Source organism: Conger conger, chromosome 3, assembly GCF_963514075.1.
Source record: "Conger conger chromosome 3, fConCon1.1, whole genome shotgun sequence".
Classification (NCBI taxonomy): Eukaryota; Metazoa; Chordata; class Actinopteri; order Anguilliformes; family Congridae; genus Conger; species Conger conger.
The window spans coordinates 81768347-81795147 of record NC_083762.1 but is presented as its reverse complement, the minus strand read 5'-3'; the positions used below and the strand labels follow the sequence as shown (position 1 = coordinate 81795147).

Here is a 26801-nt window from a genome sequence, read left to right as displayed (position 1 = left end):
ACCAGGCATTTCCTCAAAAGCGCTGCATTTCTTCATTTTACATTTCCTTGTAACAGTTCATATTTCCAAATGGCATTTTTTCATCGTAATAAGCTTTATTTTCCTAGGACACTTATCCAAAATGTGTCTTACTGAATGGCAAATTGTCCAAAGAGCTTTCTCAAAATAATGACTTTTCACAGACGTCAGTCAACAACAGCAAGATGGCAGGGACCTTGGGGAAGACAGTACAGATAAGATTTTTGAAGATAGGCCAGTATTTCAACTCCACATCAACAACCACTGATAGTTTGTTTTTCTGGTTCTCCGCATAACTCCAAATTCACGTTGTCCGCAGCTTTGATGCATTCAGGGCAATGTGAGGCAGTCGGAGCTTGACAAGTGCTCCAAGTTATTAGTGATTGCAAAGGTAGGTAGGCAGAGCTATAGCCAATGAAACAATATTATGATTTCACAGTGCTTCTCATTCTGTTTATCCAACAACGAATTAGACACCGGAAATTGGTGCTAGCTAATGCTGGTATACTCCCCAGGAAATGGGTCAGTCAGTCTCCTTCCCAGCTATGTATGGGGACCATTGTGGCACAAAATGGCTGCCGTTGCATCTCCCAGGCGTTATTCTGATGTTTTTTTTAATGTTTTTAATGTTTACTGCTATTATGTTAGGCCAAGGATGACCTCTGCAGTTCATGAAAAGATTTCTCACCATAATGAAGAAAAAACACAAAAACAGATCCAAAATACTCTTCAGGAAGCATGCGTGGATGTGTCAGTGACTACTATCCACAGAAGACTTCACAAACAGAATTACAGAGGCTGCCCTGCAAGACGCACGTGACCACACTCATGGCAGGTTGCAGTGCTTCTCATACACACACATTACAGATAGGCCGCGGACGTAGTGAGACTGCAACATTTGTTAGGGTTGGACAGAAAGCCTACAAGATGGTAGATCTCCAGGAACAGGGTTAGTTACCACTGATCTAAAAGCCAATATGCTGACAGCACCTGTGTCAGCAGGAAGCATGACCTTCACCAGGGCTCTGCTTCAAGCAGAAAGCAGACTGACTGCAATCTTTTTTCAATTTCTTTCTTTACCTTCACATTTCCTACAGTGTTACAGGTATAGGCAATTTAAAAAACATTGACATACGTTATGAAAGCAAAGTGGAACAAAAGGCACAGATTTGATCAAGATTTTGGTCCATAACAGATTTCATGTAGCTATGACAGCCCCTGTCAAGAACAAAGAAATTGAAAACAGACATCAAATTATCATATTTTTTATTACTGCAATTTGAACACGTTCTATTTCTAGAATGTAGATTGTCTTGATGGAAAATAAAAAGTTCTCCAATCGTCTCCCCATTTCGTCTCCTGGCTGGTTCGCCGATAAATGTAGGAATCTGGTCCTTTGTGAAGTAAAACTTGTAGTCCTATATTCAGGTTAACAACAATTTATTAATATAACAAAAATAGTGATTTTAATTACAGTATGAAGCATACCGGGTAAAAGCAAGGCAGTTCAATTACAAACTCATGTTACAAAGGAAGGAGCTTTTATGCCCAAAACCTCCTGAAGTAAAATGCAGGTACATATTTTGTATGAATATGATGTGACCAAGAAACCAAATGGTAATTGTCAGCAAAGCAGACAGTGAACCCCCCTTGATCATTCAGGATGGGCTTCCTAACCCCCCTTGACCATTGAGTATGATTGAGGTGTTAGGTCACCATCCAAGAACAATGAAGCAAATGAAATGTATTCTTCCCTACAAGAAACAACATGTTCTTTCTTTCCAGAATGGACCAGAATAAACCGGTAGATGCACCAGCCTATCAATGTATTTTACTTGTAGGCTATTTGTCTCTAGCAGCTTTGGTTACTGCCCTTACCAAAGAAAAAGCAGCATGCGTTCCACTGAGGGGTGTGCTGGGCCCTCTGGCTCCCTGGATCTGAGCCCAGCTGGCCCCATCAGCAGGCTAATCCTAATCCTGTGACTTTAGTAGAAGTCCTCACATGCTCTCACCCGTGTGTTGTGTAATTGTGTTCAAAATGACTGCATTAGTTGCCAACTGTATTTATGTTATTATAATTGACAGAGGACCTGCTGCTTGGGTGTGGTCACATTCAAAATAGTTTTAGTTTGAGTAATTGATTTCTTGGTTGCATTCTGGAATAGGTGTCTCCTGTTGACGTTTTTGCGTGTTTTGCCTTGATGACTCACTACATATCACAACAATGACAATGTTCTGAAATGTGTTTTGTTTCTGGAATGTCCTGACTTGTCTAATTCTTTCAAATGACTGCTTTTCAAACCGGTATTAGAACAGCATGCACAAAATTCTTTGGTAGTGCATTTTGATTTTGTCATAGATAGAACTTTTTATACATTTATTTTGTTTAAAAAAAAATTGTTCTTATTGATTATTTTGCCTATTTTTGCCGATTATTTGGTATGAGTTGTATTGCTTTATTGTTTTGTTTAATTGACTGTTTTAATATGTTATTTTTTATTGTTTTTATTATTTTTGTTGTTTGTCTGAGCACTGGTCTGAAGACTCCGTTTTGTAGGTTCACCCAGTGCAAGGAACCTCGGCATGGTGATGGACAGCAGACTGTCCCTCTCCGAGAACATTGGGGCGGTGACCCGGTCATGCAGGTTCTTCCTATACAACATACGGAGAATCCGCCCCTTTCTCACCCCCTACTCGACCCAGCTCCTGGTCCAAGCGATGGTTCTGTCCCGCCTGGACTACTGCAATTCCCTCTTGGCTGGCCTCCCAGCGTCTGCCATCAGACCCCTCCAACTTATCCAGAATGCAGCAGCTCGTCTGGTCTTCAACCTTCCCAAATACTCACACGTCACCCCCCTGCTTACTTCCCTCCACTGGCTACCTGTCATGGCTCGCATCAAATTCAAAACGTTGGTGCTAACCTTCCAAGCAGTTAAGGGGTCTTCCCCAGCTTACCTACAAAAAATCTTTAGACCCTACACCCCTGCCAGACCTCTTTGTTCAGCCTCCACAGGCCGCTTGGCACCTCCCCCTCTCCGAACCTCCACCTCACGCTCACGACTACTGTCTGTTCTGGCTCCACGGTGGTGGATCGAACTCCCCGTTGAGGTCAGAACTGTAGAATCTCTCCCCACCTTCAAGCGCAAACTGAAGACACAACTCTTCAAGCAGCACCTCTCCCCGTCCCTCCCTATCTCCCTGTGAACCTTAATTGTTGCCTTTGTGATTTACTTTGTGCATCGGTATTTTTAGTTGGCTAGGCAAGCAGTGTTTGGCTAGTTAAGTTTGGTCACTTTTGCTTTATTTGTTCGTTTAAAAAAATAAATTATTTAATAGGCCCTGGTTCTTATCTTTGTTGTACAGGTAGCAGTTGAAATTGTACTTCCCTCTAGGGTCTTTCAGTGCACTTATCCCTGGTTATGGCTATGCACTTTGTTGTACGTCGCTCTGGATAAGAGCGTCTGCCGAATGCCATTAATGTAATGTAAATGTAATGTAATGTACTGTAATGTAAACGCATTTGAAGCCTGATCTCTTGCAGGTCAGACGCATTGGCAGAATAAGGACAAGTTGTTGACATGAAGCAGTGCTCCGACACCAATACTACCCGCTTGTGGATAATCCACAGCCTGCAGAACGCGCGTGCGTGCGTCCGTTTCACAAGCAGGGTTATGGAGTCGCTGCATAAATCTTGAGTAAAAAGAGCTGCTCTGGGTTTTACCCAGTAGGTATCCAACTGTTTGGAGATGGAATGTCCTCGTTCCTCCAAACGTCAGTTACAGACGTGGCAGGAGAGGTGGATCCACAGGTCGATCATTTATTCATCAGGTTTACCCAAAAATACATCCGCAAAGGCTAGGAGCTAGAAGTAGACATTAACAGGTCAGAATGTCCTCAAAGATGGAGGACCGGGTCAGGAGCAAGTAAAAGATAAACAAGCCCTCAGTGACCAGCACATTCAGTCAGACACCGGAGCTAGAATGCATTTCAGAACAGTGAATTTTATTAACAACTGGAATTCAAATAGGCCTAGCGCTTCCCGCCCACGCGCGGGGCGCTGGTCTTCATGGGCTTGGCGATCTTCTGCTTGGGCGCAGCCTTGGCGGGAGCCTGCAGGGACAACAGGAAGCTCAGATCTGCACTACCTACTGAGTCACCATGGCAACCAGTGTTACATACTACCAGCTAATGCATCATTTAAATTTATAAAAACCATAATAACCGTGCAAATATCCATTTCACTTTTATACGCTTTTCATATTAACAAATACAGAAAAAAAATATATATATATATTTTAGACATCCCCATAATTAAAAAAGAATACAGCAGCCTGTTAAAGAATGTAAACCTTCTGCTGTCTGAATGTTAAAAATAAAAATAAAAAATTTTTTAAAGAAGGAAATTCCCAGGATGGGCCAGTTGAGATTCTTTTCATCTCATATTTCAGACAGTAAGTATTTTACTTAGCAGGAGCTACAGAAAGACTTTGAGAGAGATGGAGACTTTGAGAGATAGAGACTTTGAGAGAGAGATAGAGACTTTGAGAGAGAGAGAGAGACTTTGAGAGAGAGAGAGACTTTGAGAGAGAGAGAGAGAGAGACTTTGAGAGCGAGAGAGAGAGAGACTTTGAGAGAGAGAGAGAGAGAGAGACTTTGAGAGAGAGACTTATTTTGAGAGAGAGACTTCGAGAGAGAGACTTCGAGAGAGAGACTTCGAGAGAGAGACTTCGAGAGAGAGACTTCGAGAGAGAGACTTCGAGAGAGAGACTTCGAGAGAGAGACTTCGAGAGAGAGACTTCGAGAGAGAGACTTCGAGAGAGAGACTTGACTGAGAGAGACTTGACTGAGAGAGACTTGACTGAGAGAGACTTGACTGAGAGAGACTTGACTGAGAGAGAGACTTCGAGAGAGACTTGACTGAGAGAGACTTCGAGAGACTTGACTTTGACAGAGAGACTTTGAGACTTAAAACCGACAGAACTAATTTCTTATGCTGTGTTTCAGTTCAAAGGAAATGGAATGTAGCAGTACTGTAAATGTGAAATCCTGAAATTGACTCAGTGATGAATGTTATTTGTGTGTAGCCTTTGTGTGTAACCTTTGTGTGTATTTGTTCATGCTGCCTCTTGGCCAGGTGTCCCTTGTAAAATAGATTTTAAATCTCAATGAGATGTCACCTGGTTAAATAAAGGTAAATAAAAAGCCTGCACCTGCCATTTTTGTGTAAGATTTGACATGCGTGATCTACACCTTCACTTTATCCATGACAGACAGGAAGTGGCATTCTCTGACGGTCCTGTGTCATGTGACTCACCTTGGCGCTCGGGGCAGAGGGCTTCTTGGTGGCCTGCTTGGCTTTCTTGGCCTCTTTAGCAGCCCTGTATCAAGAACAAAACAGAACCATGAACACAAACTCAAAACAGAGCTGAGAACACAAAACAGAAGTTTGTCTGAGGCACGATCGTTTCCATGGGTGTATTTTCACCGAACACTGCACTGTACAGACGGTGCTCACTAGCCCAGTATAAGTCATTCAGACCCGTTTTCAATGTGAAGTAACAAAATACAAAGTCAAGCATGTTTTTCCCCACAAAAAATTTTAGCTGCAATCTGCATTTTTTCTTCATCTCATGCCTCCCCAATGTGCCAATGTTCTTTTAGGAGAACACGCGGAGAACACAACACGCGGAGAACACAACACGCGGAGAACACAACACCCGGAGAACTTTGTTGTAAGTGTGTTGGGGAAGTGGGTTATCCCGGTTGAATTGGAGCAGTGTGTGTGTGTGTGTGTGTGTGTGTGTGTGTGTGTGTGTGTGTGTGTGTGTGTGTGTGCGTGCGTATGTGTGTGAGCGTGTGAGCATGAGTGCGCGAGAGTGAGTGCGCGAGAGTGAGTGCGCGTGAGTGAGTGAGCGTGAGTGAGTGAGTGAGCGTGCGTGCGCATACGGGTGTGTTGCCCTCGTACCTGATGGCCTGCTCACGCTGGGCCTTGCGCACCTCGGGCTTCTGGTTCCTCTTGGCCAGGATCTCAGCCAGCGAGGCGCCAGTGATGGCCCTCTGGAACTTCACCGCACGACGCGTGCGCTTCTTCGTCACCTCTTCCTGTGTGGACAGGAAGTCACAGCACAGTGCCGCACCGAGGTCAGAGAGAACAGCTTCCAGGCAGACCCCTACAGCATCGTAACACTTCATATCCCTTCCTGCGGACTTTCAACTTCACCCGCTAGGTTACAGGGTACCTGAACCCCAAATGAGCATAGGCCTAGGTCTGAACAATACATCATAAAAATAACTTGTCCCATTCTCGTAAGCTAATTAAGTCAGGCATGACGACATATTTCATTTATTTTATCACACTACGTTGGTCCCGTAACACTTCAGTGAGCAGACATATTGCCGAATACTTGACAAAGGTGTGATGTGAGGTCAGGTCAGGTAGGCAGCCCTTAGTGTGCAAGTTACTGTCCAGCAGTGCTGTATGGGCACTGAAGCCCAGCGGCTAAGTTACATGAATGGGACCCAGAAGGTTGGTGGTTCAGCTGTGGTCTGGCCACGATAAGACGCACACAGCTGTTGGGCCCTTAACCCCACATTGCTCCAGGGCGGATTGTCCCCTGCTTACTCTAATCAACTGTAAGTCGGTTTGGATGAAAGCATCAGCTAAATAAAAACTTGTGTTGAGTGTGTGCGGTGTTCACACTCACAGACTGCCCCTTCTTGTGTTTGCGTCTGTACAGCACGGTCCAGTTGATCTGCCGGGGGTTCCTCTTGGACAGGAAGGCGGACTCGCACTTCGCGTTCAGGAACTGAAATACCTGAGAGAGCGGGACAACAGAACACTATGCAAACAAGGTGTAGAACACAACATAACAATACACCATGCTATCAATGTCTAAAACACTATGCTATCAATGTCTACAACACTAAACACCATGCTATCAATGTCTACAACACTATACACCATGCTATCAATGTCTACAACACTATGCTAACAAGGTCTACAACACAATACACCATGCTATCAATGTCTACAACACTATGCTAACAAGGTCTACAACACAATACACCATGCTATCAATGTCTAAAACACTGTGCTATCAATGTCTACAACACTATACACCATGCTATCAATGTCTAAAACACTATGCTATCAATGTCTAAAACACTGTGCTATCAATGTCTACAACACAATACACCATGCTATCAATGTCTACAACACCGTGCTATCAATGTCTACAACACTAAACACCATGCTATCAATGTCTAAAACACTATGCTAACAAGGTCTACAACACAATACACCATGCTATCAATGTCTACAACACTAAACACCATGCTATCAATGTCTACAACACTATACACCATGCTATCAATGTCTACAACACTATGCTAACAAGGTCTACAACACAATACACCATGCTATCAATGTCTAAAACACTATGCTAACAAGGTCTACAACACAATATAAGAATACTTCATGCTAACAAGGTCTACAACACAGTACTCCATGCTAACAAGGTCTACAACACAATACTCCATGCTATCAATGTCTACAACACTATGCTATCAATGTCTACAACACTATACACCATGCTATCAATGTCTACAACACTATGCTAACAAGGTCTACAACACAATATAAGAATACTCCATGCTATGAATGTCTAAAACACTATGCTAACAAGGTCTACAACACAATATAAGAATACTCCATGCTATCAATGTCTAAAACACTGTGCTATCAATGTCTACAACACAATACACCATGCTATCAATGTCTACAACACCGTGCTATCAATGTCTACAACACTAAACACCATGCTATCAATGTCTAAAACACTATGCTAACAAGGTCTACAACACAATACACCATGCTATCAATGTCTACAACACTAAACACCATGCTATCAATGTCTACAACACTATACACCATGCTATCAATGTCTACAACACTATGCTAACAAGGTCTACAACACAATACACCATGCTATCAATGTCTAAAACACTATGCTAACAAGGTCTACAACACAATATAAGAATACTTCATGCTAACAAGGTCTACAACACAGTACTCCATGCTAACAAGGTCTACAACACAATACTCCATGCTATCAATGTCTACAACACTATGCTATCAATGTCTACAACACTATACACCATGCTATCAATGTCTACAACACTATGCTAACAAGGTCTACAACACAATACACCATGCTATCAATGTCTACAACACTATGCTATCAATGTCTACAACACAATACACCATGCTATCAATGTCTACAACACTATGCTAACAAGGTCTACAACACAATATAAGAATACTCCATGCTATGAATGTCTAAAACACTATGCTAACAAGGTCTACAACACAATATAAGAATACTCCATGCTATCAATGTCTACAACACTATGCTAACAAGGTCTACAACACAATATAAGAATACTCCATGCTATCAATGTCTACAACACTATGCTAACAAGGTCTACAACACAATATAAGAATACTCCATGCTATCAATGTCTACAACACAAGTGCACACCAAAAAGGTTTATGATGGCTGCCGGATCACAGGAACAACTAACTGCCATTTCCACGGCTCAGTAAAGCATGTCATTTGTACGTTATAGTATTTGTACGTATTGTTGTATTCAGGGTATTCTAGCTGCCAACTGTGGTATGCTAGTTTGAAAGTTGATTGTACCCCTCAAGGGTTCTGATTATCTGTATGTTTACACTAGGACTCTGTACTGTACTCTCAGGTCCTCTTAGCACTCATACTTGTGTTTGATTTGCAGTTCATTGTACGTCGCTCTGGATAAGAGCGTCTGCTAAATGCCATGTAATGTAATTTGCTTTCTGGAGCATACTTAGTGTGTCTTTTTTCTTGGACCTACACCACAATTCAACCACACGACCATCGAAGAGTATCGACGACAGTACCGAGTTACTCTGGTAAGCTTCGACAACACTAGCCTGTGTGTCTCAAATACAGTCAGCGGTCATGCCGCTTGCTCAACACATCACTGCAACAGCATCTGCTGACCCTCCTCTGAGGAGTCTACAGCAGACCTCCCTGCAGCAGCACGACTGGGTCCTCGCCAACTGCGATCAGTCCCGCTCTTTAGCAGAGCAGCCTGTACAATATACATCATGGGATCACTGTCCCTTTTTAACACCGTCTCTCCACATGCTTTTAGATGAATCATCAATAATCCATCTTGAGTACTAAAGCCAATGACGTCAATGAGATGGGAATACTATGCACTCCGGTTGATCAATTAAATACTTTTTTGTTTATTTGTTGTTGTTTTTTAAGACACGAAGCACCAAGTGGATCTGGCTTGTAACTCGCTCACGTTTAGCAGACAGAAGATTCTCCATAAAAGGGAGCCATTGGCGTAAGAGCGCGGCTTAGCACAACTGCCACGGCGTGTCCTTGTTTATAAACGCACTGAAACGTCTACCAAACACAATTATGAACCAGTCACCACATCAGTCATCTGTCAGAACATAAGGTAATAAGGTTTCCTAAATGCATTTCGTTTTTAAACAAAGTGCAGACAGTTCAACTCGGCGTGCTTAACGTAAACAATTGTAAATTGCTACTTGTTTAGGGCGGTATTAAGTTATGAGTTACAACATTTGAACAGAGTATCGGCCACATTGTACCGCTGATATCAAGCGGTAGTTTCGCGAATATATCCTCTGCTACCATTTGACATTTAACAGGGAAAAGCATTGACGGATCAAGTAAGAGTAGCCATGACCATTACCTTCCCGTCTATCCTGGCATACCGCCGGCCGTGGCCAGGGTAGATTTTATATCCGCTAAAACTGCACAACTCGACCCTGTATCAGAAAGATAAAACATGATTACTTGTTTAGAAAGTGTGTAAAGTGGGATGAATTGGAAACATGTACTTGTTTAAACGATTAACGCTTCGATGGACACGGATCTTTAGAAAATGCACTCACTTCATGTCGGCAGCTTAGATAGGGAAAAGGAAGAGAGGATTCTGGGTAGTCAATATGTACGTTGGGCGTAATAAAAATATTTCCACAAAACGCATTTTTCTTTTAACGAGAACGACTTTTATACGATTTTTTCAATGACTAGCCATAGTCAACCCATTAATGTGCCCATTATAAACAAATATTTAGAGATTTTTTATACAACCAATCGGAGACATTTAGCGTCATGACACAGTAAAGAAACAGGAAGAGCCGGAGGAAGGCAGAGAAGTTTTGGCGCGAGTATTGAATTATCGAGTTTGACAGATTTTTGGTTTATGACCTATTCTTATATGGTTTTTGGATTACGAATTTTCGTTTATGGAAGGGCTTTTAAATGTATCACAATGTTTTAATTTATAACAGATGGGCGCGAATGTTTTGGTACGTAAGATGAGTCTGGCCAGCCTAGGGTAGATGACATCATCTTTGTTGTTGTCCTTGGTACACAAATCTGACCGTTCCCTCATAACTATATTTAAAAACGTAACGGCATTTTTGTAATTTTGTGGTTTCAGAACGATTTGATGCTTCATTTGCTTATATGAAGCTGTTGCCGTCTGTGATGAAATGCGCGAGTATTTATCAGTATACCGGAAATGCAATTCAGCAGGACATCCGCTTCACCTTTGTGGACATATTTATTCTGAAACATGTATTGTTAAATAGACAACGTACAGCACTTATTTTAATTAATTCAATTCAATTTATTTATGTATAGCGCTTTTCACAGAAGACTGTCACAAAGATGCTTTACAGACTAACACAGCAGAGAATTAAACATCAGCCCTAAGCCAATAGCATATGAGGTAAATGACTCCCTTAGGGGAGGAAAAACTCCCAGATGGGAAGAAAGTGGCACGCCCATCCTCCGCCGGCCTATAGGTTTGATGTATGAAGCTAGTAGAACAAGAAATTCCATATGGAGGGATGTAGAGTTTGGAGTTCAGAGGGGAGGGCGATGCATTCGTAGCTCCAGGGTGGGTTGAAGCATAGGCTGGACCAGGGAGGAGCAGGGTTGCCACAGTCCACAACCTTGGTCCATGAGCTCCAGTGGGTGTTAGAGGTTCGATTACCAAGATGTAACAAAAACATGGATCAGTTTCTCTGCATCCCCTGCTGATAAAAAGTGCCAAATTTGAGCTTTGTTCTGTAACTGAAAGAAAGCTACTATGGATATGTTTTTAATATAATAGTAAGACCAAGGTCTTTTACTACAATGTTTGATTTAACAAAAGAACCATCAAAATTTAGTATAAAGTACACCTTTTCTCCCTTAGTTTTTTCAAGCATGAGACCAATAATTAAATCTTTTCTGAAAAAATAAAATTGAATCAATTAAAGGAGAATTCAGTATGTTATCCCTGATATTGTAGTATGAAAACAAATTAAAAAATTAAAACAGTCAGTAAAGAAAAACAATAAACCCCCCAAAAAATTAATCAATAAGAAAAAAAATAGTCAAATAAACAAAATAAATGTATAAAAAGTGCTGTAATATCTATATAGGCGTAGGGCGGCCTGTAGCGTAGTGGTTAAGGTAAATGACTGGGACACGCAAGGTTGGTGGTTCGAATCCCAGTGTAGCCACAATAAGATCCTCACAGCTGTTGGGCCCTTGAGCAAGGCCCTTAACCCTGCATTGATAAGAGCTTCTGCCAAATGCCAATAATGTAATAATCTAATGTATATGGCAAAACAAAAATTTACAAAAACACCAAACGCTAAACGTTTATCTAAAACTAGATCGTATCCAGCACAGTACTGGTCCTTCTCTTGAAAAGCGTCAAAACATCTGGCTTTTATATTTAATATCTTTAAAAACATAACAATGTTCTAGGGAACAATGTAGTCACATGTTTGAGTGCGACTTTATGCCTGTCAACGTGAGTGCGTAAAAGTGTGCGTGAGTGTGATTTTACAGGGCACGAGGTGGCCCTGTTATATCATCACTGAGTTTTCTTCATTCAGAAAAGGGCTGCCCTTTTCATCAAAGCTTTATCTGAGAGGTGACGTCACACTAAATCATTCAACAGCTTATTATTTCAGGGTAGTTAACAATACACACACATCAAGGAGAACAATGTTGCACAACCAAAGAATTTCCGGCATGCTGTTTTAATACAGAACAATCATTTGAAAGGATTAGACTAGGCAGGTCTTTTCAGAAACAAAACATATTTTAGAAGAATGTAATTGTTGCGATATGAATTTGAATGTGACAACACCCAAGCGGCAGGTTCTCTGTCATCTGTCTTAATAAATTATAATAACATAATTACAGTTGGGAACTACTGCATACATTTTGAACACAATTATGCAACACATGTGCAAGCATGTGAGGACTTCTATTAGAGTAATAGAACCAGGATTCGGATTAGCCTGCTGATCAGGCCTGTTGGGCCCAGATCCAGAGAGCCTAGGAGATGTGAAGGTACAGCTAAAAATGGAGGAAATCACAGAAATTGAAAAAAGATTGCAGTCAGTCTGCTTTCTGCTTGAAGCAGAGCCCTGGTGAAGGTCATGCTTCCTGCTGACACAGGTGCTGTCAGCATATTGGCTCTTTTAGATCAGTGGTAACTAACCCTGTTCCTGGAGATCTACCATCTTGTAGGCTTTCTGTCCAACCCTAACAAATGTTGCAGTCTCACTACGTCCGCGGCCTATCTTGTAATGTGTGTGTATGAGAAGCACTGCAACCTGCCATGAGTGTGCTGTACAGAAGAGAAAAGGAAACAAACCAAACACAGTGAAGAGGGCAGCGGACCCTCGGATGGAACAGAGCCTGCCTGCTGCCTGCAGAAACTGGTTCCCCCACATATGTCTCTCCCAGCTCCATCTTGCCTCCATTGACTGTCAGCCCCACGGTCTTTGGATTGTTTGATGTTGAAGATTTTATTTAGTCTATTCTGAAACCAACGTGAATGGCACCGCAGTGAAAATAATCCCTCAAACCAGTGCAAGGTCGTATTGGCGTCTTTTCCCTGTCGTGGTTCCACGGTTGAGCTTTCTTCATTTTTATTCACAAAATCGGTGAAATGGAGAGATTGTATGGCTGTAACACTAAACAACACCTAAAACTCCCTCTGATGTTAATAAAGCATATATAACAAAATGTAATTTGGCTCACCTTTTGCTTATGAATTGTGCCATTCCAGATTCCTTCTAATGATGGAAAATGTCTGTTACTTCTACATGAAAGGGAAAGCATGGTAAATCTTCTAATGTCATGGCAATACTTAATATATGACACATTGATTTAAATTAATTCCTCATGTATTCATGCAACCTTGTGTATTCAGTGTATAATCAGGAAGTAAAGCAAATGGATTCTGATTGTGTCATTTTCCCTAATAGTTGTGCCTAAAAGCACACCTTAACTACGTGTGGGAATGAATGAGAATGGTAAATGGTTGGCATTTATATAGCGCCTTTATCCAAAGCGCTGTACAATTGATGCTTCTCATTCACCCATTCGTATACACACTCACACACCAACGGCTATTGGCTGCCATGTAAGGCACCGACCAGCTCGTCAGGAGCATTTTTGGGGGTTAGGTGTCTTGCTCAGGGACACTTCGACACAGCCCGGGCAGGGGATCGAACCGGAAACCCTCCAACTGCCAGACGACTGCTCTTACTGCCTGAGCCATGCAGTGTACACCCCTATACAGTGCAGTCCACCGTGACACACTCTCTGTACTCCTGTAAATTGAAAGTGAAATTAAATAATGTGTACGTATATATAAGTTGAGGGTATTTACACCCACATTGGGTGATCTATATAGAAATTATAACCCTTTTTGTAGATAGAAGATAGTGGATAGTAGTCACTGACACATCCACGCGTGCTTCCTGAAGAGTATTTTGGATCTGTTAAGATACGTCTTTGTGGTTTTTCTTCATTATGGTGAGAATTCTTCCGTCATGAACTGCAGAGGTCATCCTTGGCCTTAGCAATTACTGAGCTCACCAGAGCTCTCTTTCTTCTGAGTGTTGTCCCCAGCAGTTTACTTGGGTAAGCCCATTAAACACCAATAACTGACTCCAGAGGCAATCAAATATGGAGGCTTTTTTAATCAAAAGGAAAGCATTACATTACAGGCATTTGGCAGACGCTCTCATCCAGAGCGACATACAGTTGATTAGACTAAGCAGGAGACAATCCTCCCCTGGAGCAATGCAGGGTTAAGGGCCTTTGTGCAGATCTTATTGTGGCTACACCGGGGTCAGAACCACCGACCTTGGGTTTTCTAGTCATTTACCTTAACCACTACGCTATAGGCCGCCCCTTAAATGTTCAATTCTATCTTGGATGCTTGTCGGGAACATACAAAATACCATACTATATTAAATTCCTCAATAATCTAAACCTCATTTTTCAAAATATTTTTTACATCATGGCACACTTTGGTAGCTAACAGGATAAACTCGCTAGCAAAAATGCTACAAACTCTACCACAGCTAGGATGCTAAAGTTAGCGACACAGCTAGCAGCTGAATTCCCTTAACTTAGTGTACCCGACTGAAACAAATGCAAAATATCGTACCATCTATGTCTGTACATATAAATAAACGTGTGTGTGTGTGTGTGCCCGTGCCCAAGTAACAAAGACACAGCTGTCAATTGTGACACAGGCCGCCCCTGTGAAGCTTAAACCATAGCATTATACGCTAATGTTAGTTAAACTTTAGAAAACATGAAAACACATTGTTCTGTTTGCAGCATTTTCGCCGGGTTTTATTGACATAACATTCAAATGTTTATGAATGGTTGAGTAAAATTTATCTCCTGGAAATAACACATTAAAGCCAGGATGAACTGGGTTGGGAAGGAACCTCGCATTGCACTGTTGGATAAGTTACGTGTGTTCTCTGGTCGCAAGCATCTTAGAATTCGGGGCCATCGGAATTTGAGTGGAACTGGGTAAAACTATAACATGGGAAAGGGCAACTTAAATGGCGATCTAGATCTTCAGAGGCAATGAAAGGGTATAATAATAATAATAATAATAATAATAATAATAATAATTTATTGCTTTTATATGCCACTTTTCTCACACTCAAAGCGCTTTCCAGTGATGAGGGAAGAAGCACCCACCTAGGTGATGCACCGACAGCCATTTTGCGCCAGAATAGTCCCCACACATAGCTGGGAAGGAGACTGACTGACCCGTCTCCTGGGGAATATACTAGCATTAGCTAGCATTTTGCTTTCTGATCTTTTACCTAGGTTGGTAAAATATTTTTCAACCACCAATTTTCGGTGTCTTTTTCATCGCCCGATGCAAATCTTAATTCGTTGTTGTATAAACAGAATGAGAAGCACTGTGAAATGGCAATATTGTTTCATTAGCTATAGCTAGTTAGCCACGTTAGCGACCCTCTGCCTGCCTGCCTGCCTTCACAATTAAAAATAAATCGCTAATAACTTGTAGCACTTGTGAAGCTCCGACCGCCTCACATTGCCCTGACACGTATCAAAGCTGCGTGAATTTGGAGTGATGTGGAGAACCAGACGCAATTATGAACCGACTATCGTTGGTTTTTGATGTCGAGTTGAAATACTGGCCTATCTTCAAAAATCTGTACTGTCTTCCCCAAGGTCGCCGCCATCTTGCTGTTGTTGATTGACGTCTGTGAAAAGTCATTATTTTGAGAAAACTCTTTGGACAATTTGCCATTCAGAAATACACGTTTCGGATAAGTGTCCTTGGAAAATAAGTCTTTAAAAAATGCCATTTGGAAATATGAACTGTTACAAGGAAATGTAAAATGAAGAAATGCAGCGCTTTAGAGGAAATGCCTGGTTGTAATGAACATCAAATATTCCAAAATTCAAAAAAAGTGGTGGATTTAATCATTTCATTTTAAGTGAAAAGGTCCGCCGTAATCAAAAGCCCAGAATCAAGACATGGTGAACATTCTCTTATACCTGCACGATGTACCTGACTAATCAGAAGCACCTGTGAAGCCATTTGTCCCAAATATTACGGTGTCCTGACTATGAATACACGGTGGAACCGACATGTATAAAATACCGTAGAAATCAAACATTATGTTTATTTTATATTTTATATCTTTAAAAACTTAAGTAAACACAAATGTTCTTGGGAACAATGTAGTCACATGTCTGAGTGAGTCTTCATGCCTGTCAACGTGAGTGCGTAAAAGTGTGCGTGAGTGTGATTTTGCAGGGCACGAGGTGGCCCTGTTATATCATCACTGAGTTTTCTTCATCCACAAAAGGGCTGCCCTTTTCACCAAAGCCTCATCTGAGAGGTGACGTCACGCTCAATTATTCAACAGCTTATTATTTCAGGGTAGTTAACAATACACACACATCAAGGAGAACAATGTTGCACTACCAAAGAATTTTGTGGTTTGAAAAACCAGGCAGGACTTTCCATAATCAAAAATATATTTTAGAACTATATCATTGTTGTGATATGTAGTGAGTGAGCAAACAAAATTGTCATTTTAACCCTCCTATTACATTGAGATTTTATGACCACTTTTATGTTTGTGGTCAAATTGAGCTCAACAGTTTCAATAAACACACAATTATTGTAACAGAAATATTTGGACACGGCCTGGTTGTCGCCTTCTTATTGTTTCCCAAATGACTTTTATCCATAAATATGAAAAATCTGCGAGAAACATCTCATTTTAAAGCCCAAGATAAAGTTCATGAAAGTTCAGCTCCTGTATGGGAAAGTGCCACCAGAATCATCCGCAAAGAGTCTGAGATAAAAATTAAAATAGTTTTATACAGTTACAGAGGGTCAAAATAACCCCACACAACACATTTGTTTGCAAAGTTGGTACAGCACTTAGCATAGCAGTATGTTTATTGCATGTTTACGATTTAATCCCACCAAATTAGAAAATTATAATAATCACACAGTATCAATATGAAATAAGGTTAACTTTTTAAGATATGTGCAACACTACATGGGGTCAAATTGACTCCAAACATAATATGAGGGTTAAAACACACAAAAAGGTCAACACCTATTCCAGAATGTAACCAGGATATCGATTGCCCAAACTAAACACATAAAGCAAAACTATTGTGAATGTGACCCCACCCAAGCGGTAGTTCTATGTCTTAATCAATTATAATAACATAAATCAGGTGGCAACTAATGAATTTTTTTTGAGCACAATTATGTAACACAGGTGTGAGAGCATGTGAGGACTTCTACTAAAGTAATAAAACCATTACAATTATTAGAATTAGCATGCTAATTGGATCTGCGCCTGCCAAAGGGCTCCAACACACCCCTCTGTGGAACGCATGCTCCTTTTCTTTGGTAAGAGAGAGAATGCTTGAAGTTTAATAAAAAGGGCAGTAATCAGCTGCAAATACCATATAACCAGCTACAAATTTACCACTTTACAATCACCCCTGACCCCGGTCACACAATAAAAACTGGTTTCTAATATCTGTGATAAAATATCTGTTAACCATAATTACCATAAAATAATCTGGACCTTTTCAACCTTTCAAATTGCAAACATTTTGTTTTGAGCCCCTATTAGAACCTACTACATTTTCTCAACCAAAGCCCAAACCCCTTCCAGTACAGCCACTTCACATCAGGCTTGGGACTAGAAGGGTTACATTTATGACAATCTTTTAGAAATGTGTAATATTGTAAGAATATCTAACAGGCAGCACAATTAATACACTGGTAAAATAATATTACGTTTCTCTAATGTATTAGTATATTTTCCACTGTGCAAATAGTGTTTTCATTTATATCACTGTCTGTTTGTGGTATATTAGACCTGATGGAGGCGATTTTTTCTTGGATGTGTACTGAACTCATGAGAATAATCTGATGGACAGCACCACTGTGAGGAAAAAAGAAACAGAAAAGTCAAATATACCTTTCGACTGACATGATCTCAAGATTCTATCTACACCTTGTCAATAGATGCACAATTGTATGTGATTACATAATTAATATTGCATGAATCAGGGATTAAAATGTATGGCAGATTATATAACAGAAGTGAAATGCATTCCTCATTCCACAGGTGACGTTGTGGAATTCAGATGCGCTGAGAGACTATAAATGCAGACATGCTTGAGTCTGAATGACATATCGTTAGTTATTCCTGAGAACTTCAGAGAGATTCAGACAGCATGGCTCCCCACACACTGCTGCTACTCCTGGCTCTGGTCACTGGCACATCCTGCTCACGGTTCACAGGTGGCCTTATGGGCTACTACCCAAAGGGACGAGACATGCATGGAAACTATCAGGTATGGTAAAACAATAATAATATTTATTATTATTATTATTATTATTATTATCATTGTCATTGTCATTGTCATTGTCATTGTTATTATTATAAAGGGCAGCCGATAGCCAGGTTGCCTCACTGGGAGCCACAAACCACGGGGGGTTTGTGGTTCAAGCCCCCGTGTAGCCACAATAAGTTCAGTGCAGCTGTTAACTGCACATTGTTTGAGGGGGGTTTGGCCCCTGCTAGGTCGAATCAACTGTAATTAACTTTGGATAAAAGCATCAGCTAAATTACTGTAATGTATTGTTATTATAAGTAAAAATGGTCGCCTTATTAGGTCAATTACAGTGTGCTTAGTTGGTGTTTAAAGCCCAGACCTCTAGACCATGGAACTGCATTACAACTGGAGTAGTGCTCCAAACAAATGAAATAAGGATTAACTGTTGTATTTGTAATGCAGATCTGTGGTCTATGGTTTTAAACCTGAGGTGTGAACTCCATTTAAACATGCAGATAACCCAAAATTTTAATTCCACGTAGATTCAACCAAATGTGACACAAATCTAAACATCTTATATTCATTTTATGTATTTACTAGGCATTCTCACTAAGAGGGGAATAATAAATTCCTGACCAAATTAATATATCAATAAAATGACATGCATTTAAAATATTTTAAAGAATGATGGAATAAATTAAATGCAGTGGTTTGTGAAATAAGTTATTTAATTAAAAGCACAAAACTAGTCCATGGGTCAACCAAAAGTCAGAGGGTAACTAACTAGCCCATGGGCTAAAATACAGTAAGAGAGTAACTAACTAGCTCATGTGCTAACATACAGTAAGAGAGTCACTAACTAGCTTATGGGCTAACATACAGTAAGAGAGTAACTAACTAGCCCATGGGCTAACATACAGTAAGAGAGTAACTAACTAGCCCATGGGCTAACATACAGTAAGAGAGTAACTAACTAGCCCAGGGGCTGACATACAGTAAGAGAGTAACTAACTAGCTCATGTGCTAACATACAGTAAGAGAGTAACTAACTAGCCCATGGGCTAACATACAGTAAGAGTGTAACTATGAGTTTATGGGTAAATCTCAGAAAGAGATTAACCGTGGTTCGATTCCTGGTCCCGCCGAGGCATAGGGGGGAGGATTCAGCAGTCACAGTTGCGATCGAAGGCGATTCGGTGTGTCGCCCTCCGATCGTGAGATCCATTCGTGCTGCCGCGGTACGTGGCCGTATGTATGCGGTGTATCCTAGATAACATGGGTAATTCATATAGATAGGGTATAATTGACCACCAAATTAGGAGAAATACATTTATGAAAAGGAGACAGCAATTGATGATAAACAAGTAACAGTCATTGCTTTGCAGGTGGATCTGCGGTTCAAGGACAGCTTCCTGGGCTCCTGTAGGCTTCAGAACCCCTGGAGCTGCTACACTGGGGACTGCGGGACCGTTGCTTCAACTCAAATTAGCACTGTATTCAGTGGAACCGAGGCTTGTCAAAATGAGGGAATCCTGACCCTTAATGTGACAACGAACAAGCCTTTTGAAATGCAGTAAGTCCATAATTAGTCTACCAAAAAAACATTACCTATTGCAGACTACTGACATGGACAATGACTTATGAATGTAGTTAAATAATTATATTGGCCTTCATGCCTCTGCTTTCATGTGAGTTGGCGTATACATCGTTGCCATCAGTACACCATCAATTGCTGAAGGCAGTATTTCAGCTCAAAAGGTCACATTTTTAGCCTGGATTTACAGAGAACCACTGCATGTAGATTATTCATGCTGATGATTTGACTTTTACAGCTACAGTTCATGTTGCTGGGTGGGGAATGAAGAGACTAATTCTGGCCGCTGGAATTTGGTGTCACATGTGGATCTGGGAATCAGGTCAGACACAAGAGCTCCAAATAGATCTCCACTAATGACTATCCTGCCAGTTATCAGGTATTGTAATATTTATAACATAATCAACTCATCTTTTAACATGAAAACCAATATGTTGATTTGAATGGTTCCATGTTTTATTGACGATTTCACAGAAATCTATATATTGACCACCACTAAGTAAGATATTGCCTTGCTTACAATTAAGATAATTTATCAACATGCACTTCTTTATTTTTTGTTAGTCTTGCAAAGAACTGTCCTGCCACAATCAAACTGTTGAGTCATGACCAGGATGGAGACCGGGTCAGATGTAGATTTGAAAATAATGGTAGCTGTAGTGTGTGTGCTTCCCACGCACAATTCCACCTGGATGAAGTAAGTATATGAAAGAAACTAGAACTAACATGGTCTATCACACATACCCTCTTATTACATCATTAGGCACTTATGATACTTACTCATTAGAGTTATTGGTCTTCTGCTGTAGCTCATCCACTTAAAGATTCAATGTGTTGTGTGTTCAGAGATTCTCTTCTCCATAGCACTGTTGTAATGCGTGGTTATTTGAGTTAATATGTATAGTACTTCTAAATTAAATTTGTATTAATTGTTCAACATTTGGTCCAGGTCAAGTTTAATCAGTAGTAGCCTTGCTAATTTTAGAAGTAGTAGATAATAATAAAAAAAAGGTTGACCGGGAATTGGTTCTTATTAAGGAACTTGTTTAACACTTTTAAATGAACAAAGCTTAAAGTAACCATAGATGGTTAGCGTCTCTATTTTGAGCTAATTTAACTAAAATAGTGTAACCATAGCAGCATGCTGAAACAGTAGCCACCTTAAAGGCTTGAATTCCTTAGTACCAGCAAATCAAGTTTCATATTGAGGGCGAAATACCCAAAACAATTAATGAGCCCTGTTCATATTTTCATATTGTTAAAAGACCATGTTATAATCCACTCTGAGGTGGACGTCATGGATTATTCTTCACATAAACTGTACTAACATCAATGATATTGTACAAATTGTATAAAATAATGTTACCACTTGTGACTTAAGATACAGGTGCTAAAATTACATTGTTTTCGGTAGGAGACCTGTGAGCTGCATTACCGTGGCAATGCTGCCACTGGTACCCATGTGTTTGAAATTGCTGTGGAGGACTTTCCCAGAAAAAATATCTGGCTATCTTACTCTGATGGAACTCAAAAAGTAAAACACCCACTGCCTTCAACTCCCAGTAGCTCTGTAACACCAATAAGCAAGATTCCTTTACAATTTGTTATCAAGGGTGAGTTTTCAATCTTATATGTTAGGCTAGGCTATATCATACACATCTCATCATGAAACTGATCTCATCATGAATCAGTGCAATAATAACGTGATTGTGATGAATTGACTTTGTACAGTTCAGTACTTTAAACTGACAATGTTCTTTAAAGGTGTCATAAAGGAGTTAATTTTCTGCCTTAAAATGCATTTTAGTGAAGCCGTCATTGCAGAACTGTACTGCAGGCTTGCTCTTACCTGCTCTTGTGGATCCAAGTCCACAATATGGAGACATCTTGAATGCCGCAGTCGACAAGCCCCTGGAAATCCACATTGCTGCACAGGCTCAACAGTCAAAGTAAGACAGCTGAATGCAAAGCACAATAAAATCCACACAGGCAGCAATAAATCCCACATACAGTATAAAATAACCTCTAAATATGGAATAATAATGCTCTTACCTATTCAATAACATATTCTTGTTTACAGTCTACTTGTAGAATAATACAGGTGACAGTGCAGGAAAACACAGCAGTTGTTATCTGAACCATTGTTCAAATTTGGTCATAATTCAGTAAGACATCTTAAAGAAACTTGTGAAAATAATATGTCATTAGTAATTACTATTAATACTACTAATAGTCATTTATCCATTACAGGCTTACTGACATAGTGGTGACTGGGCCTTTAAGGATCTTTAACATCTTTGATATTGAATCTGGTGAAATGATCACAAAATGGGCGCCAACAGACAGAGATGTGGGTGACCATTTTCCTGTCTGCTTCAGTGCAGAGTCCCAAAGTGGGTAAGTCTGCATGCTGAACTCTTCTTTTTCCTGGATTCGTCATTTATTTAACATTATTTTAATGACTATGAAAAAACTGTTATGGTCTGTGGCACCATACTGACTTGGAAGTTAATGAACTCATACGTTGACTATATTGTGCATCATATTGATTACATTGAAATACAGACCTTGTAATAGACCTTGGCAAATATACATTCATTACTGCAAATTCATGATTGATCATTATTACAATGGGCTTTTGTTAAAAATTGAAAATCAATGGCTACAGCAATGTACTTTGTTTATTCTGTCTAATGTGTTAATTCTATTGTCAATATGCAACATTTTAAAACATGCAAACATTAACCTTTTATCAGCTATGACACACAGTATCATTAACCATCACATAAGCATTCCCTTGAATAACAGTTAATCAGCTATGACACACAGTATTATTAACCATCACATAACCATTCCCTTTTATAACAGTTAAAGACATGTATGGGAAATGTATCTCTAGATATATTTAGCTTACTTGGGCCTTACACCCTTTCAGCAATAATTCCTGCTTGCTATGTATCGTTAGCATTTTTTAAACGTATTTGTCTTATGTATATTTATCATACAATATGGACTGATGGATGCATTTTTCCTTTGTAGGGACCATGTCTACCATTCAGCAATGCGATGTGTCATTGTGAGGGTTGTACCTAAAATGGGTAAAAAAAAAGACATTAATAATAATAATTCATGAATTCTCATTAATAATGTAATCATTATTTGATTCTGTTTCTCACTAACCTCAGTAAAAATTTAATTGCAATTTTTAAATTTGATTAAAACAAAGTAGTCAAATGTTGGCATCAACCCATATGTCCCTCCAATCCTGGAGGAAGCCAACGGTTTTTCAGAAAATGCAAAAATTAGCATAAATCAATTTAATTGATTTCTGAATCTCAAAGTATGTCAAAAGTCTCTCTCATCTTGTAAAATTGGTTAAAGAAATATAATTGATAATGTGATGTTTACATAATTTTACAAAAGAAACAATTATTCATTCTTGCTAGAATATTGTGTCTTAAAAATACTCAGTTTCTTTTATGTACTAAGATGCTATGTCGTGGAACCTAGGTGAAGCCACCGTGGTTTGCAATGAGAAAACCATGACAATTGCAGTTGAGAGGTCCTTAGTCCATGGATTGAATGGAACTTCCCTAAGCCTCCTCGACCCGTCATGCACAGTGTCTTCCAATAACACCCATGTGTTCGCCATCACCCCCCTGGACGGCTGTGGGACACTCACTAATGTGACGTTATTTTATTTTTACTGGCACTTCTTACAGTATAAATGTTAAATGCTACATGCTAAAGATGGTAAATTGATAATGGGTAAATGGTATATATTAAATGTATTTTTATCATTTTTGCAGGGGACAGGTGAAAATGTCACCTTCAGTAATGAACTTAAGAAGATAGAAAAAGCTGGCAGTATCATGACTAGGACAGAGGACGTGGAGATTGAGTTCTCGTGTACCTACTGTAAAAAGGGGGGTGTATCTACATACTTCAAGGCACGCAAACTTGGCATGATGTATGCAGAGGATGGCTTTGGCAAGTTCTCCTTTGAGTTCCAGTTCTTCCACAGTCAGCATTATGAAATAAATGTGGACCCCAGTACTTACCCCATCGAAGTAAGGCTGAAGGAAATGATCTACATGGAAATCAAATCAAAATCCTCCCTTCAAAACACCGTGCTCTTTGTGGAGTCCTGCAAAGCCACCCCAGAAGATGGCCCCAACCACGCCACATTTTACAGCATCATTGACAATGGGTATTTAATTTGTGGATTTGTAACTGTACATTTAATGGAAATAATTTTACCATCAATAGAATTACTGTATAAAGTGTAAATTACATCAATTAATTTCATTTTCCCAGCTGTAACATGGATAAAACTCTGCAAGTGTATCCATCTCAGAGCAATGAATTCCGCTTTGGAATGCAAGCGTTCAAATTCATTGGGATGCACACTGAGGTAATATTGCACTATTTTTTATGAGTACCTTATTAAGTATACATGCCACATGCAGTCAAACGTTAGCTAATATTTACAAATGTATATTTAAATATTGAGTGTATTTGCAATGTCAACACCAATCTAAATAGCTCAGCTTCTGTCATCTAGAGAAACTGCATATTATATCAACAGATTTACAGGATTACAATTTTAGCCACCATAGAGTTAGCATTAATATGCATTACATGAATTGTTGTATTTGTTGTGGTAAATATTGCCCCCAGTCTGATTAATTTCGTATTGTTAATTGCACCAATTAGAAATATGTACAGAAGACTTACCATGGGTTATACACTCATATTTTCATACAATAGACTTGAATGGTGAATGACAGATTAATTCATGTGATTAATGAATTTTGTGTTGTAGGTGTACATCAGCTGCTCAGTCATGCTGTGTCTGGCTGGAGATCCTAACACAAGGTGTGCACAAGGGTGCATCAGTCAGAGCCATGTTGCTAAGAGATCTGTGCCTGGACAGACTGTCAGTCACGACATAATGCAGGGCCCATTGCGGCTGAAGAGGAGCTTGTATGATGAAGGTGACTACTTGATGAGACTATTTGATTTAAATGATTCTGAAATTAATACCAGCAATGCGTACAACCTTATTAAGAAATATGGAATGATAAATGCTTCATAACCTGAATGAGAAATGCAGACATTTGCATACAGGCTGTCCTAATGATGTGGCTGAGAGGCAGAGAGCTGGGCTCATGTAGTGAAGGGTATGAGCAGATTATGTAGCCTGTAGCCCATGGATCCACTCCAGCATCGCCAATGGGTGTCAGCTATTAGAAATATCAGAAGCATTACTGTTGTCTCTGATCTGCTAATGCACAAGTTTACTAGTAGAATATGAAGGTAATAATCTAAACAAGCAGCTTGTGTTTAGTTAATGGCTGAATTAAAATTAATAGATACACTGAAAAATAAAAAAAAGGATAGCTCAGTTGTGATTTGTCAGGGCTGACCTTTTGCTCTTCCAATTTTAACCTGCTGAAATGGTTGTTTTGCTGCATTCACCCAAGTAGCAGTGAATCTAGTAAAAATAAAGTAGTTGCAAAAAAACATTTGATTTGAAAAGGACCTTTACCTACAACACGTACAAGCTCTCACTGATCCACTGGGTAGATTCAACATTAATTCCAGGGCTTTTGAGCTTTTTAGCAAATGACACTGTTTGTGGCTTCTATTTCAGGTCTCCGTGTTCTCAATGCTCCCATTGTATACATCAACACGAATGTCCTGGCTGTAACCTTCCTGGCTGCCGTGGCCCTTGTGTGTGCAGTGCTGGTCTACAAGATAAAGAAGTCAAGCGTCGGTTACAAACAACTTCCCTCCCCTAACATCGAGGCAGTGAACACAGATATGTCAGAATAAAAGTAAAGTTAGATTTCATAAAACCTTGAATCACATTATTTATTATAAATTGTAATTCTAAAAAATGTCACAGTTAGGAAACATTTGCATTTGCACAAACAAATTTAAATGCAATTACAAATCATATCCAAACAACATGTTGGAATGCACATTAATATTGGGGTAGTATGTGATAAAAGCTTAAAACAGTTAAAAGAGTCGCAATTAAATCTGTACAGAGACAGAGTAGCACTCTAGGCTCATTCCTTCCATTTAATAATAAGAAAGCTGAAATATTTAAATTATTATATTTATAATGTAAGTCAAGTCAGATTTTCAATTGAGCTTAGTACTCCACATTTTATTCACTGTCACATTTTAATGGAAACTTTGCTCATTATTTATAATATTTACACATGGGTTGCTTTTCTCATTGTTAAACAACTTTAATTGTTAGACTCTCTTGTTATTATATTTGGTGCAGAAAATTATAGAAAATGAAGGGCATTTTGTAGATGGTCTGCTTTGAATTCTGAAAACAAATGGATGTGGTATTTTATAAATATCAATAAAGCACATATCAACAACATGTAATGTGATTAGCCTTTTGCTTGTGCGTTGTGCCATTCCAGATTTGAAAACTAATGATTGATTTTTGATTCAGGAACTCCCCGAACAAAGAAATCATGAAACTCCTCTGGCTTATTAATGTATAAAATTCTCCTGTTTAATTGCCTGACACCTGCATCATCTTCACATGTCTCTGAAAACTTCATGTCTTCATTTCTCATTCCAGCACACAGTATAATGGATAAGAGAATATCTAACATTTTAAAAGCATGTACTTGAATAGTTTTTTTAAACATGCAATTAGTCAGTATGTTTTGATAAAATATACAGTTAAATGATAATCTGATCTGATTACAATTGCTTTCTCATTGCATGGCATCTAATCCTATGTCAGCTTCACCCTTCTTCCCTCCACTGGAATTACATGGTACTGTGGAACTGATGTAGGAATAGAACCAACACATTTTGAGATATGGCGAGTGAAATCCTGTAAATGTCCCAACTTCAATAAAAAAAAAATTTTAAAAAAGGAA

At 39.6% G+C, this 26801-nt stretch overlaps 2 protein-coding genes across 2 annotated transcripts; one reads left to right on the top strand and one right to left on the bottom strand.

The window, feature by feature from the left end:
• Window positions 1-3999: 3999 nt before the first annotated feature.
• Window positions 4000-10073, bottom strand: LOC133124463 (large ribosomal subunit protein eL24). Its single transcript, XM_061235694.1, has 6 exons — window positions 9995-10073; window positions 9793-9868; window positions 6723-6833; window positions 5984-6120; window positions 5333-5396; window positions 4000-4128 (listed from the first exon to the last, which is right to left on the bottom strand). The coding sequence occupies exons 1-6, from the start codon at window positions 9997-9999 to the stop codon at window positions 4048-4050; spliced, it is 474 nt and encodes a 157-aa protein (XP_061091678.1). The 5' UTR covers window positions 10000-10073; the 3' UTR covers window positions 4000-4047.
• LOC133124462 (uncharacterized) lies at window positions 9425-26287 on the top strand. Its single transcript, XM_061235693.1, has 14 exons — window positions 9425-9534; window positions 18077-18305; window positions 19673-19860; window positions 20120-20260; window positions 20446-20578; window positions 21296-21494; window positions 21689-21830; window positions 22132-22278; window positions 22921-22979; window positions 23392-23567; window positions 23691-24091; window positions 24199-24295; window positions 24707-24878; window positions 25538-26287. The coding sequence occupies exons 2-14, from the start codon at window positions 18186-18188 to the stop codon at window positions 25717-25719; spliced, it is 2157 nt and encodes a 718-aa protein (XP_061091677.1). The 5' UTR covers window positions 9425-9534; window positions 18077-18185; the 3' UTR covers window positions 25720-26287.
• The last annotated feature ends 514 nt before the right edge of the window (window positions 26288-26801 follow it).